The 11175-nt window shown below is 47.4% G+C and overlaps 1 protein-coding gene across 3 annotated transcripts; it reads left to right on the forward strand.

Moving 5' to 3' along the window:
- The first annotated feature begins 277 nt into the window (after window positions 1-277).
- On the forward strand, window positions 278-9781 carry vwa7 (von Willebrand factor A domain containing 7). 3 transcript variants are annotated; one of them, XM_030381711.1, is made up of 17 exons: window positions 283-728; window positions 1469-1720; window positions 1966-2199; window positions 2765-2861; window positions 3255-3389; window positions 3584-3779; window positions 4039-4211; window positions 4364-4476; window positions 4683-4799; window positions 5224-5433; window positions 6130-6262; window positions 6604-6756; window positions 7068-7160; window positions 7614-7915; window positions 8071-8207; window positions 8633-8792; window positions 9227-9781. In XM_030381711.1, the coding sequence occupies exons 2-17, from the start codon at window positions 1475-1477 to the stop codon at window positions 9749-9751; spliced, it is 3024 nt and encodes a 1007-aa protein (XP_030237571.1). In that variant the 5' UTR covers window positions 283-728; window positions 1469-1474; the 3' UTR covers window positions 9752-9781. The 3 variants fall into 3 exon arrangements, with proteins under 3 accessions (XP_030237573.1, XP_030237571.1, XP_030237572.1); XM_030381712.1 differs by having other exon boundaries at window positions 1469-1714; XM_030381713.1 differs by lacking the exons at window positions 8633-8792; window positions 9227-9781 and adding an exon at window positions 8289-8597 and having other exon boundaries at window positions 278-728.
- Window positions 9782-11175: the final 1394 nt, after the last annotated feature.

Consider the following 11175-nt stretch of genomic DNA (forward strand, 5'->3'; position numbering starts at 1 on the left):
TCCTGCAATGTTGTCTGACGGAAGGTTAATAGGGGAAGGGTGTGTGTCTTTGTGTGTGTGTGTCTGTGTGTGTGTGTGTGTGTGTGTGTGTGTGTGTGTGTGTGTGTGTGTGTGTGTGTGTGTGTGTGTGTGTGTGTGTAGGTTTGAGTGTGGTGGTGGGGGGGGGGGGGGGGGGGGGGGCCTTCAAGTTTCTTTTTTTTGTTTGGTGAGAAAAGAGGGGAGAATGGAGGGCAGAGGGCTGGGGGTTGGGGGACCGAACACCAGGGCTAGTAATGTATGCAGGCCTATTGTGATGGCTCATTGCAGCGTGTGATAATCGGGGAGAGGAGAGGCACAGGCTTGGGGGAGAGGACTTGGGCCTGGGGTGGGATGTCTTTAGCCCAACGTTTGTCCTTTTCCACACACAAACGCACACGCACGCACAAACACGCAGGACTACGCCGCGTCTGTCTGTCCACCATGAAATGGTTGTTTCTTACTTTAATTTATAACTTTTGATCGTCAGAGATCTTCAGACTCAGCCATCATAACTAATGATTGCATCACTGCTACTATAAATACGACTTCTAAGAATACGGAGTGGAATGTTTCCGGCATGCATCTCTATGGACATTAGAATTGCATAAATTCCCTATGCAGACACCTTTCTGTAACATGTCTGGTTTTGGAGGAGAGGTCTGATGAGCTCTTAAGAAGAACGAGAGCATCGAACAGCCAAGGGAACTGAGGTGAGGAAGCATTTTGTAGTACCAAAGTATTGAAACACAACTTGTACTTTCTGTGTGAGTATTTCCACTGGGCAGAATACATGCTTCACATTGGGCAGTTACTTTTTGTTATACTGTACATTAAGAATGTCATGTACACTAGCCTTTGGGCGTGGCACAGCCTTAATGATGCTTACGCAAAAGCGATAATAATGTTAAAAGTTAAAAACAGCAAATAATAATGCCAAAAAATTACTCCTGTTTCACCGTTAAATGTTGTATGGACTATGATGGATTGCCTGGGAACTGAATGAAGAAGAGCGAGTCGATCAAGTGAAGGAGGTTTGCTCAATGCAGGATGACATAATAGAAGAAAATACATCATGGATGTTTTTTGTTAAAGACCTCATGCAGTCTTTGTTTCTTGTCAATGTCTTAATTTGGCGGAGGCCATGGGAACAGAAGCAGTGTATTGTCTGTGCATCTAGCTGTCTCAAAACAATAGGAGGTGCTGGACAGACAAGGCTGCACTGACATAGAAGTGAAGGAGAGTGTGTTCGTGTGTGTGGGAGGATAAACCTGTCAATTTCAATGTGTTTAGGGAGTGACTTTACTCTTAAACATTTATATCTCTGCCTCGCTCTTTTTACAGTTTTCCTCTTTCAATTTTTTGACCGTGACAATCTTTGGTAAGTGGCTCGTCTTTATCTGTCGTTTTATTCAACTCTACTCCGCTGTGATGCCAACCGTCCCCTTGTTAGGAGGTGATGGGCCGCCCGGTGGGGCTGGGATGGCACAGGAGGAGGTTACACTGGTTGGCTGCTGCTTACCTGCTCATCGCCTGGCCCTGCGCCGGCTTCCTCCCAGACTTCTGGTCCCGCGCCTTGACGCTGGCCTGGGACTCGCACACCCACCAGTACATCACGGAGAGGGCCATCCTCAACGTCACCATGGAGACGCTCGCAGGGATCAGCAGACACCAGCGCGGTCATGACACGCAGGAACAGGTAAAAGTCAGTATTTTTCATATGTATATATATAATATGTAGCTAGGTAGAAAGATAGATACAGGCGGAATTGTAATACGCAGAATAAAATACTGATATCTAGATAAATAATATAGCAATACAATATGAAAATAAAAATAAATATAAAGAAAGTTATAATCTAATATACTATTACATCAGTATGATCAATTGCTAATGGTCATGGCCTTTGTGATGACATTGTGATGACCTGTCATTGGGACTTCTTCCAGACCGGACTGGGCCGTGCGTTCTGGAGCGCGGTCGGGGAGGTGGTCAAGTCCAACGCGGCCATGGACTTCCTGAGCACCACCCGCTCCGACCCGGTGTTCCACTTTGACTCGGAGCGCGTGGACGGGGCCACGGCCGTGCTCCGCCAGGCCTGGTCCCAGACCCTGCTCTCGGTCCGGGCCACGCAGCACCAGAGCGCCCGGCGGAGCCTGGGACAGCTCTTCCACTCCCTGCAGGTATACCAGAGACCCAGGAGACCCTGGAGGAGACCCAGGAGAACCAGCCGGTTCTTCTTTCTTTCAATTTGAAGACCCAAGTTTATGTTTTTCAGAATTTAGGAAAAGGTTTATTAATGAACCATTAATTAACCTTAGCTAATGAAGTAATAAGCTTTAACTAAAAGTTCATGAACTGTTAACTTATGGTTTACCAATTTACTCATGATGTTCAATTGTTAACTAAGGTATTCATTCAACAGGGCTAGGCCGGGTGAGGTCTCAGTTCTTGTTAGACACATTTACTCTGGTTGGATTGGCACACCATCTCCAATTCTTTAATAAATGAACACACACATTTTTCTGTTCCCTTACCCCTACGCTGATGGTTCACGATTATGCCTATTACTGCATAAACAAATGTAAATGAATGGTTAATAAATATATAATTATGTAAAGTGTTAGCACTAGTATTAGTTAGAATAGTATTATTAATTTGCACTTAAATAAAAAAAGACCATGAAAACCTACAAAGCAGCATAACGCTGTTCTTCTTCTCTCTGGTCCTCTCTATCCATCCCGGCAGGACTTCTACAGTCATAGCAACTGGGTGGAGATGGGCCAACGCGACATTTACCATCACCTACTGCAGCCCGAGGAGACTGCGGTCCCGGTCGCTCAGGGTAACAGATGTGTCTGATGTCTAAACATGATCAAAACGTCAAAACCTTGATAACTTTTGTATTGGAAAACATTTTACACTACAACACTTATATTCATACTTTGTTCCCCACTGAGTGCGAGTTACCCAACCTGGTACCTGTCGATTGGTAGATCGGTACCTGTCGATTGGTAGTCATCCATGTCTTTGTGAACGCCAAAAACACATCCAGACTCACATGACTCTCCTATCAATATAATTACAAAGCTGCCCAGTATCTTCCTGATCCAGATGCCTATGAGCCAATGATTAACTTCAAAATCCATCTCTACCTAACAGAATGACCATTCTACTGAACAGGAGCTTTCATTGGCTGCATTACTTATAACCCTATCATTTCCTGTATGTGCTGCAGAGGCCACTTTGACCTGCATGGAATGTTTCAGTGCTACCTGCCGAGGTAACCTGATGCCCAGGCTCACTCAGAGACAGCCTCACCTGGGACTGCTCACCACCGGCTACTTCAGTGACAACCCTTCCAAACCAGAGGGTGGGTCACAGCTGATGCTCAAAACCACCTTATGTCTTATCTGTAGAAAGACCACAGCAGACACTGGGGGGGGGCCGATTTCAATGTCTTAAAATCAATATTCTGTATTTCAAAATTCACATTCAAACTTTGGTTAGCTTTTTATTTTGTAGCAATAGCATCCCATAATCACACAGGCCGTTTCTGCTGTACAGGGAAATGTAGTCACGGCGGGATCCTGGACAGCAGTCGTCGAATGGGCGCCAAGGGGGGCATCAATAAGGACAGCACCTCGCCCCTCTTCTCCCCCCACCATTACCTGCATCTGGAGGCTGCGCGGCTGGCCTCAGAGGCCACTATGGCCGTGCTGAAGGACCTGCGGGACACCGTGGGCCACGCCCCCTTCCTCAGGTGAGTCTGCTCACCCTCTCCTGGTCACAGAGTGACCAGAGCCTTCAAGTGGCCAAGTTAACAAAAGTAGCACAAAATCGAACGAAGAATAAGTGCGATGTTTCAAACAACGCACACAGTATATCATCAAGTCTCCTTTTAGGTCTTTCCCCCCTCCTCCCCCCACCGCAATGTACAATCCAAACTGTTCTCCTGCCAAGGAGTAGACCTGTAGGGTCCAAAGCATGATGCCTCTCTGTCCTGGGCCTGCTCTGGCCAGGCTGTTCAGCGTGCAGCAGCCCCCGGCGCTGGTGTTTGTCATCGACACCACCGGCAGCATGTTCGAGGAGATCAACGCGGCGCGACTGCGGGCCCTCGCCATCATCCAGGGACGCGCAGAGTCCAGCGCTGGGCAGCCCGGCACCTACCTGCTGGTTCCCTTCCACGACCCCGGTGAGGACTGCCTCTCCACCACAGCCATCCTACACCACTTTGAGGGTGCACTTCCTTAGAGGTTTTTTTGCAGAGCCCGTTGAACAGAGCTGTATGAAGGAATGAGTGGTTGGCGTTAGGGTGAGCATGCTTTATTCTGAGCCGTGTTGCAGAGGTGGGCCCGGTGTATGAGACAGATGATCCGGAGCAGTTCATGGGCTACCTGGAGGACCTGATGGCCCTGGGGGGAGGAGATGAGCCGGAGATGAGCCTCTCTGCCATTCAGGTTAGTGGGAAAAGAGCCCAACACTGTCGAAGAACACCGTCTCAGACATTAGTGTTTGGTGCCGGTGTGTATGTGTGTGTGTGTGCGCACCTACGTGTGTGCGTGTACGTGTTTGTGCATGTACCGTACGTCTGTGTGCACATGCAGAAGTGTCTATGTCGAACCTAACCGAGTGTGTGTTTGTGTATTTGTGTGTGTGTCCGCAGCTTGCTCTTACGCACAGTCCACCACTCTCTGAGATCTTTGTGTTCACCGATGCGTCGCCAAAAGACGCACACCTGTTCAGCTCAGTGAAGGCCCTGACGCTTGAGAAGCAATGCAAGGTAGACCGTCTAGGTCGTTTCGCTACTCAACTGAATTCCAGTATTTCCAGTAGTAAGCTATCAGTGATTTTGTGCCTTTCGCTGAGAAAAAAGTCAAAAATTACAGGACATAACACAAGATACACAAGAAGATTATTGTATGTTGTACGTCCTGGCACTTAAAAATAGTACTTAACATTGTGTAGCTTCTTATCCTAGCTATCTTTGTTGTATGCGGGGATCGGTTAACCTAGCAATTGTAAAAGCTTGGCACATCCTTACTGTACCGACAGCAATATATTGTTTTTCTCTTTCTGACAAATGTACTTATTGTAAGTCGCTTTGGATAAAAGCAATCTGCTAAATGCCCCAAATGTAAATGTAAAAGATATGTTGCATCATAGTTTCATTAGAGTGTAAGTAAGAGTAAGAGCTCCCCTCCCAGGTGACCTTCCTGCTGACGGAGGACCCCAGTCACAAGAGGGCGGCGGCCAGAAGGAGAAGGAGTAAGAGGAGCAGGGAGCACCTGTCCCCTGACCGCTTCTCCCTGTACTCCGCCCTGTCCGCTGCGTCCGGGGGACTGACTGTGTTCACAACCAACGCCCAGATCCACAAGGTCTCGGCCATAGTGGAAGACATCACGGTGGCCGACAAGGTACTTGACGTACACCATTTTCTGTTTCTAGATATGTCTTCGAGAGTCTGACACAAAGACTATATAGTAGCTCTGTAACGGGGGAGGTTAGGCAGAACCCAAGTGCACAGGCCGACAATGGTGACAGGGCAGCTCAAAGGTTTATTGATTGCACCGATGATCAGGATCGGGCAGGCAGAGTAAACGGGGACCGACAAGAGTTCGGGGACCGGCAGGCAATCAGGTAGACTGGGGGGTACCCTACCGTAAACGGTGGGTAGTCGGACAGGTGGGGACTCGACAACAGGCGGGTGGTCAGACAGGCGAGGGTTCGGTAACAGGCAGGATCAGCGTTGGAGAAACAGTTCTGGAGATGCGGGAAAGCTCTGTGAGTAACGAGAGACGATCTGGCAGAGACTGAGTAGAGAGAGAGGATTGATATAGAGGGAACACAGGTGAAGGTGGTTGAGCTAATGAGGAGAGATCAGCGTGGCAGGCAGGTGAACGGGAAAATCAGAAGCGGACCACGACAAGCTCCTTATAAGGAGAGGGCGACGCTCTTCACTATACTGCGTTCAGTTGTCAATGGGGTTTAAAATATCTGTGGGGAAGCAGCTGTGCAACAAGATGGCATACATTGTCTGACCGAATAATGGGGTCACACAGCAGGCCGAAACCACTGCTTAAACATGTTAACTTAACACTCCCCCCTAACAGGTGACACTACTCCATGTGGAGAGTGACAGTGGCGTGGACGTCCATCATCCCTTCAGAGTAGACAGGGCCATGAACAGAGTCATCCTGCACCTCACTGGCACCCTCAGAGACTGTAACCTCACAGATCCCTCGGGTGAGTCCCCACACAATCACCCACAGGGCCTGCACTCTACACACTATATTCCTGGTCGAAATACAGGCATTCAACTTCATCACCATTCTCCTCTTTGTTATGCTCGAAGCCATTAACTCTGGCTACTGAATAAACTGGTGACATTTAAAACTTTTTCCTCAAACTCAGGAACTTTATCGAGGAACTCAAACGAGAAGTTGTATTAGGAGGACGATGAAATAAATATACATGGCTACATGGATGCATGATAAAAGTGTCCACAACCGTTGTTGTTTACTTCTCTAATGGTTATGGTCTCTATTGAGGGATTCACCTCTGAGGTTTGTCTCTTCCTGACATAGGCGTTAGCCAGTCTCTGTTGGCAGAGGACGGGCCCCTGGCAGAGTGCCAGAGCTTTGAAGGCCTCGGCCGCGTGCGCCTGCTGCCTCCTGTGGAGCCAGGACAGTGGCACCTTCACGCCCGGACCTACGGACCCTTCACATTCAATATCATCGGTAAGAAGAGTGAGGGGTATAATCACACCAACAAAGACTCTTGCTATTGATACTGACACATAGAACCATCAGACTAGCAGCTGCATTTGAGGTGATGAAAAACAGGACCCAAAAACAAAAAATCCAGTACACACCTACAGCTCGTCAAGAATTGTCATTACATTAATTGACATCTCCAAGTCAGCTTATAAAATTAATGTACACAGTGATCATTTCTTTTTTTCCATCACTTTAAGTTCTGTCACACAGATTATTATTTCTGTGACGTAATGGAACAAAAAAAAATAATAATAATAATAAATTCCTCAAAGGTGACAGCAGTGTGGATTTCCTGTACTACTTTGCCACGGTGGCCAATGAGACTCACCCTGGGTTGTCAAGGGTGGAGGGCAGTCCAATAGCAGGTGAGTGGGGCTGTGGGACTCTATTGGTTCACTGTGTGTTGACTCTATTGGTTCACTGTACCTTACCTCTCTTAGCACATAGCGCCACACTCGGTTCTTTCGTAATTTCAATACTTGGAACAAGGTGAAATATTATACCACCAGGTGTGAGTGTGATTAGCCGTGACAAGCCTTTGTGGGAAATCTGACATCACAAGTGGGCATGTCCACCTAGATATATGCTGCCTAGATCAGTTTGCCAGCCTACCCATTGGACAGAAGCAAACGTTGCTCATCTATCCGTCATACATCTAGGTGGACATGCCCACTTGTGATGTCAGAAGAGGCTTAGTTTCAAAACGGCTTGCCACACCTGGTGGTATATTATGTCACCTTTAATAGCCATGTGTTATACTATGATTTTAGTCAGCATTCAATTTTACTTTTGATACATCTGAAACTGTTGTTTTGCAGGTGTCCCCACCTTTCTGGTGCTGACCGTGAAGGGACTCGCCTCCAATGCGGAGGCCTATTTCAGTCATGTGACGCTGTTGGCAGCCAATGGAGAAAGCTTACAGAAGGTGTGGCTCAACTCCTCGTCTTCCTCGTCCTCGTCCCTGTCCGTCCACTCCTATGTGGGGGAGGAGCTGGTTGGCGTGGTGGACTTGGTACCCAGAGTGCCCTTCTGTGTTCGCCTGTCCGGACGCGATGTGAGCGGCAACAAGCTGGAAAGGGTGTCCACGGAGATGATCGAACCCACCCATGTTCAGATACGGGTAGGTGGTGGTGGTGGTGGAGTGGGAAACTACAAATGCTAGCGCAGATAAATATAAATATATATAATGTAAAGAAAAGAACATGGTTGCACTGTAAAGCATCCAGCCCTGAAAAAGTGTATATGTTTTCACTTTCTCTTGAAAACCTTCTCTAGCTTGTGTCTGTGCCCCGCCTGGTGCCGGGTCACAGCACCACGGTCCACTTTGACGTCCTCAACCACGGCCCTGCACGCCTCTTCAACCTCACCGCCGCCGACGACCGCGGCTATATGCATCCGAGCGGCCCTCATAGGTACGACACCACAACACAACAGCACAACAACTCATCAACACAACAACACACCGCTGAGACCATGCACTCTATTCCCAACAGCTGTGACTATCAATGGCTCGGCACTGGTCTGGTGTTCACAAAATGGAATTCAACTACAATTATGACACAACTGAAGTATTTCATGTGGACTCGTCTTTTAAAGTACACAGCTGCCTTGTCCTCTTTTCAACTTCTGCTCCCGTCCCCCAATCCTCCTTCCTTAAACTTAAGGACCACATTGGCAATCAGTGTTCCACTTTTTGGCTTCATCCTTGAGGTTTCTGTATGGATGTGTTTGTTTGGCTGCCAATACAATACACGTTTAAAACGATGAAATAAAATCAATCCATCAATCAATGACTGAATGTTCCACATTATTCCGTCTTCTTAAACCTGCTCGTTAGCTTCCCCGTGGCTGAGAAGGGGTCTATCCGTGGTCAGGTGGACCTCCGCACCCCCCCTACGGCCGAGGCCGGCGCCCCCCTCACCCTGACTCTCAGCGTGTGCGCCCTGGACTCAATGGACTCAAACTACGCCGTGGCCTACCTCACAGTGGTTCCTCCCGTAGGTTCCTGGACCGTTGATGCACCAAGTCACAATGAATAGGGCGGATTGTTGTCCCAAACCCATCATTTAAAACATTGAAAAACACCTATAGAAGAAATCCCAAACCATGTGTTATGTTGGCCACTCATATTGTTAATATTCTAGGTATGTCTTCAAGGAAAGGAATCGTTTTTTAACACCATGAATCTCAAAAGAAACACATTTACATTTTCCTACCTTTCATTTGACTATACAATTCCGCCGAATTATCAAATTCAGATGATTATATATTGGCTTTGAGTGCACTTGTGTGCATTGGTTTGTGCCAAAATTATTACCGTGGAGCGAAAAGTGAACTAAACTAGAGCCGGTGTATTGAAGACTGTTTTTGAATTATCCTAATGGATAATTCACTGACGATTCACTGACCTCCCATCCTCTTCTTCCCTAAGGATCCCGATATGTCTCCTCCATCGTGTTCCACCCTACGCTTGGAGAGACCCTGCCCTTCTCTCTGCACAAACTCCAGCTGGACTGTCTCCCTGGCCGTATCGGACAGGGGCCGCTCTGGTTTGGCCTCCCTGCAACTGCTCCGGGGTGAGGGGTTCCTCACCCTCCTCCCCCATGCCCCCACACCTCCTGGGGAAGGCCAGGCTGGGACCCAACAACAGCCAGACCAGGAGAAGCTGATACTTAAAAAGGGAGAGCACCCTATGAACGTTTCCGAGTGGGTTGGGGACTCATCTCAGGCCCTGTGGGTGAGGTACAACGCTGGCTGCTGTGCCCCACATGCTGAGCTCCTGGTGTGGGACAGGGCTGGAAACTTAAGGCGCTGTCATCTGTCCTCCGGCCAGCAGGGGGGGCTAAGGGCCAAGGACTCTGAGACTAATGGAAGTGGGAAGACGACTATATTCAGCTGCTCCACAGGTGTGCTGCTGCTTTGGGCCTGTGGACTCATCTGGTTTTGTTCTTTGTAACTGAAAATAAATGTTACGGATTGTAAACTAGCTGCTTGTATTCTGAATCAAGCCACAACAGTCAAAGCATTCTAGCATCACATGACAAGGCAAAACCGGTATCCAATGTTGGTAATTCACAAACATGTGCAATGCCGTGTAGGAAAATGTAAGCAATCGATGAAAACTTTTTGTGTGACTTCAAACATTTCAAACTGAGAGGTGTACACGGAACATGAATTACAGTTTGTCCTATCAATTTCTATAGGTCTTCAATGGCCCCGAAAACAAAATAATGTCATTGTTTTTTTCTTTTATGGTTTTACAAAAGCTGTCTATACCAACAATTTAATGTTAACTTTCTTTGGACATCTATATTGAGAATTGCAAGGTCACCTTACAAACATCAGCTGTAAATTGATCAAAAGTATCCACAAACAATATGTCTTGATTGTAATTTCACCAAAAAAATTATAACCAAGTCCAGGAGCCATAATACAAACAAAAACACAATAAATACACATGCTAATTTCTGGTAGTTAGTGCCACAAACAATCATTTATCAATACGATCACAGCAAAATTGATAGAAAAATTGAGACTGAGGCCCCGTCCACACGAAGCCGGCGAATCCGCTGACCGAAACCGTAAACTTCTGAAACCACCCTCGGAGGTGGTTTCAAATCTACCCGGTTTCGTTTTGGATTCGTGTGGACCCCATAGCCACTCTGGTGTGGACGCCTGAAACCGACTGAAACCGTAAACCATGACGTCATCGCCCCACCCCTCGACCCTCTAGCCAATGACTGTTAAGCCCGCGGAGTCTCAGAACTCACAACAACAAAGAAGATGACTACAGCCTTGTAATCGTTCTGCAGCAAATCATGTCCCTTGTTGGGTTGCTAACCCATTATTTATTGAGACGGTGTTCGGGTGGTTCGCGGCATAGGTTCGCGGTGTTTTTTTTTTTTTGCGCATGCTCGCCTTTTCTTCTTATTTGTTGTTCTTCTGGATTTCTGTAGCAGAAGCAGCGCCCCTTATGGGCCTGGCATGTGTACTATAGCGTTTCTACAGATGTACCCGGTTTCGCTTGACTCCGTCTTTACGGAGATACTCCGAAACCGGATAGATCGAAACCGGAACGGTTTCGCCCGTGGGAGCTTCCGTTTCGGTGGACGGGGCCTGAGACAGACATGTGTCAGATGTAAAATAGATTTTCAGATTTAAAGGTGACATATTATACCACCAGATGTGATTAGCTGTTACAAGCTGTTTTGAAGGTGGACTTGTGATCAGTCAGAAGGGGCAGATTTTCAAAACGCCTTGTAACGGCTAATCACACTCACACCTGGTGGTATAATACGTCACCTTTAATAATCCCTGTTCAATAATGTACCACAATTGTCAGTCTAATCTTTAAAATTATATATAGCTTTAAGGTAATGG

The sequence above is a fragment of the Gadus morhua genome, chromosome 16 (assembly GCF_902167405.1).
Source record: "Gadus morhua chromosome 16, gadMor3.0, whole genome shotgun sequence".
NCBI classification, from domain to species: Eukaryota; Metazoa; Chordata; class Actinopteri; order Gadiformes; family Gadidae; genus Gadus; species Gadus morhua.

Bases quoted from the DNA above. Each gene is read 5' to 3' on its own strand.
- vwa7 (XM_030381711.1), top strand. From the start codon at position 1,475: ATGGGCCGCCCGGTGGGGCTGGGATGGCACAGGAGGAGGTTACACTGG. The intron at 4,212-4,363 runs GTGAGGACTGCC...GCCGTGTTGCAG, and splicing joins GGTTCCCTTCCACGACCCCG to AGGTGGGCCCGGTGTATGAG. The intron at 6,263-6,603 runs GTGAGTCCCCAC...TTCCTGACATAG, and splicing joins TAACCTCACAGATCCCTCGG to GCGTTAGCCAGTCTCTGTTG.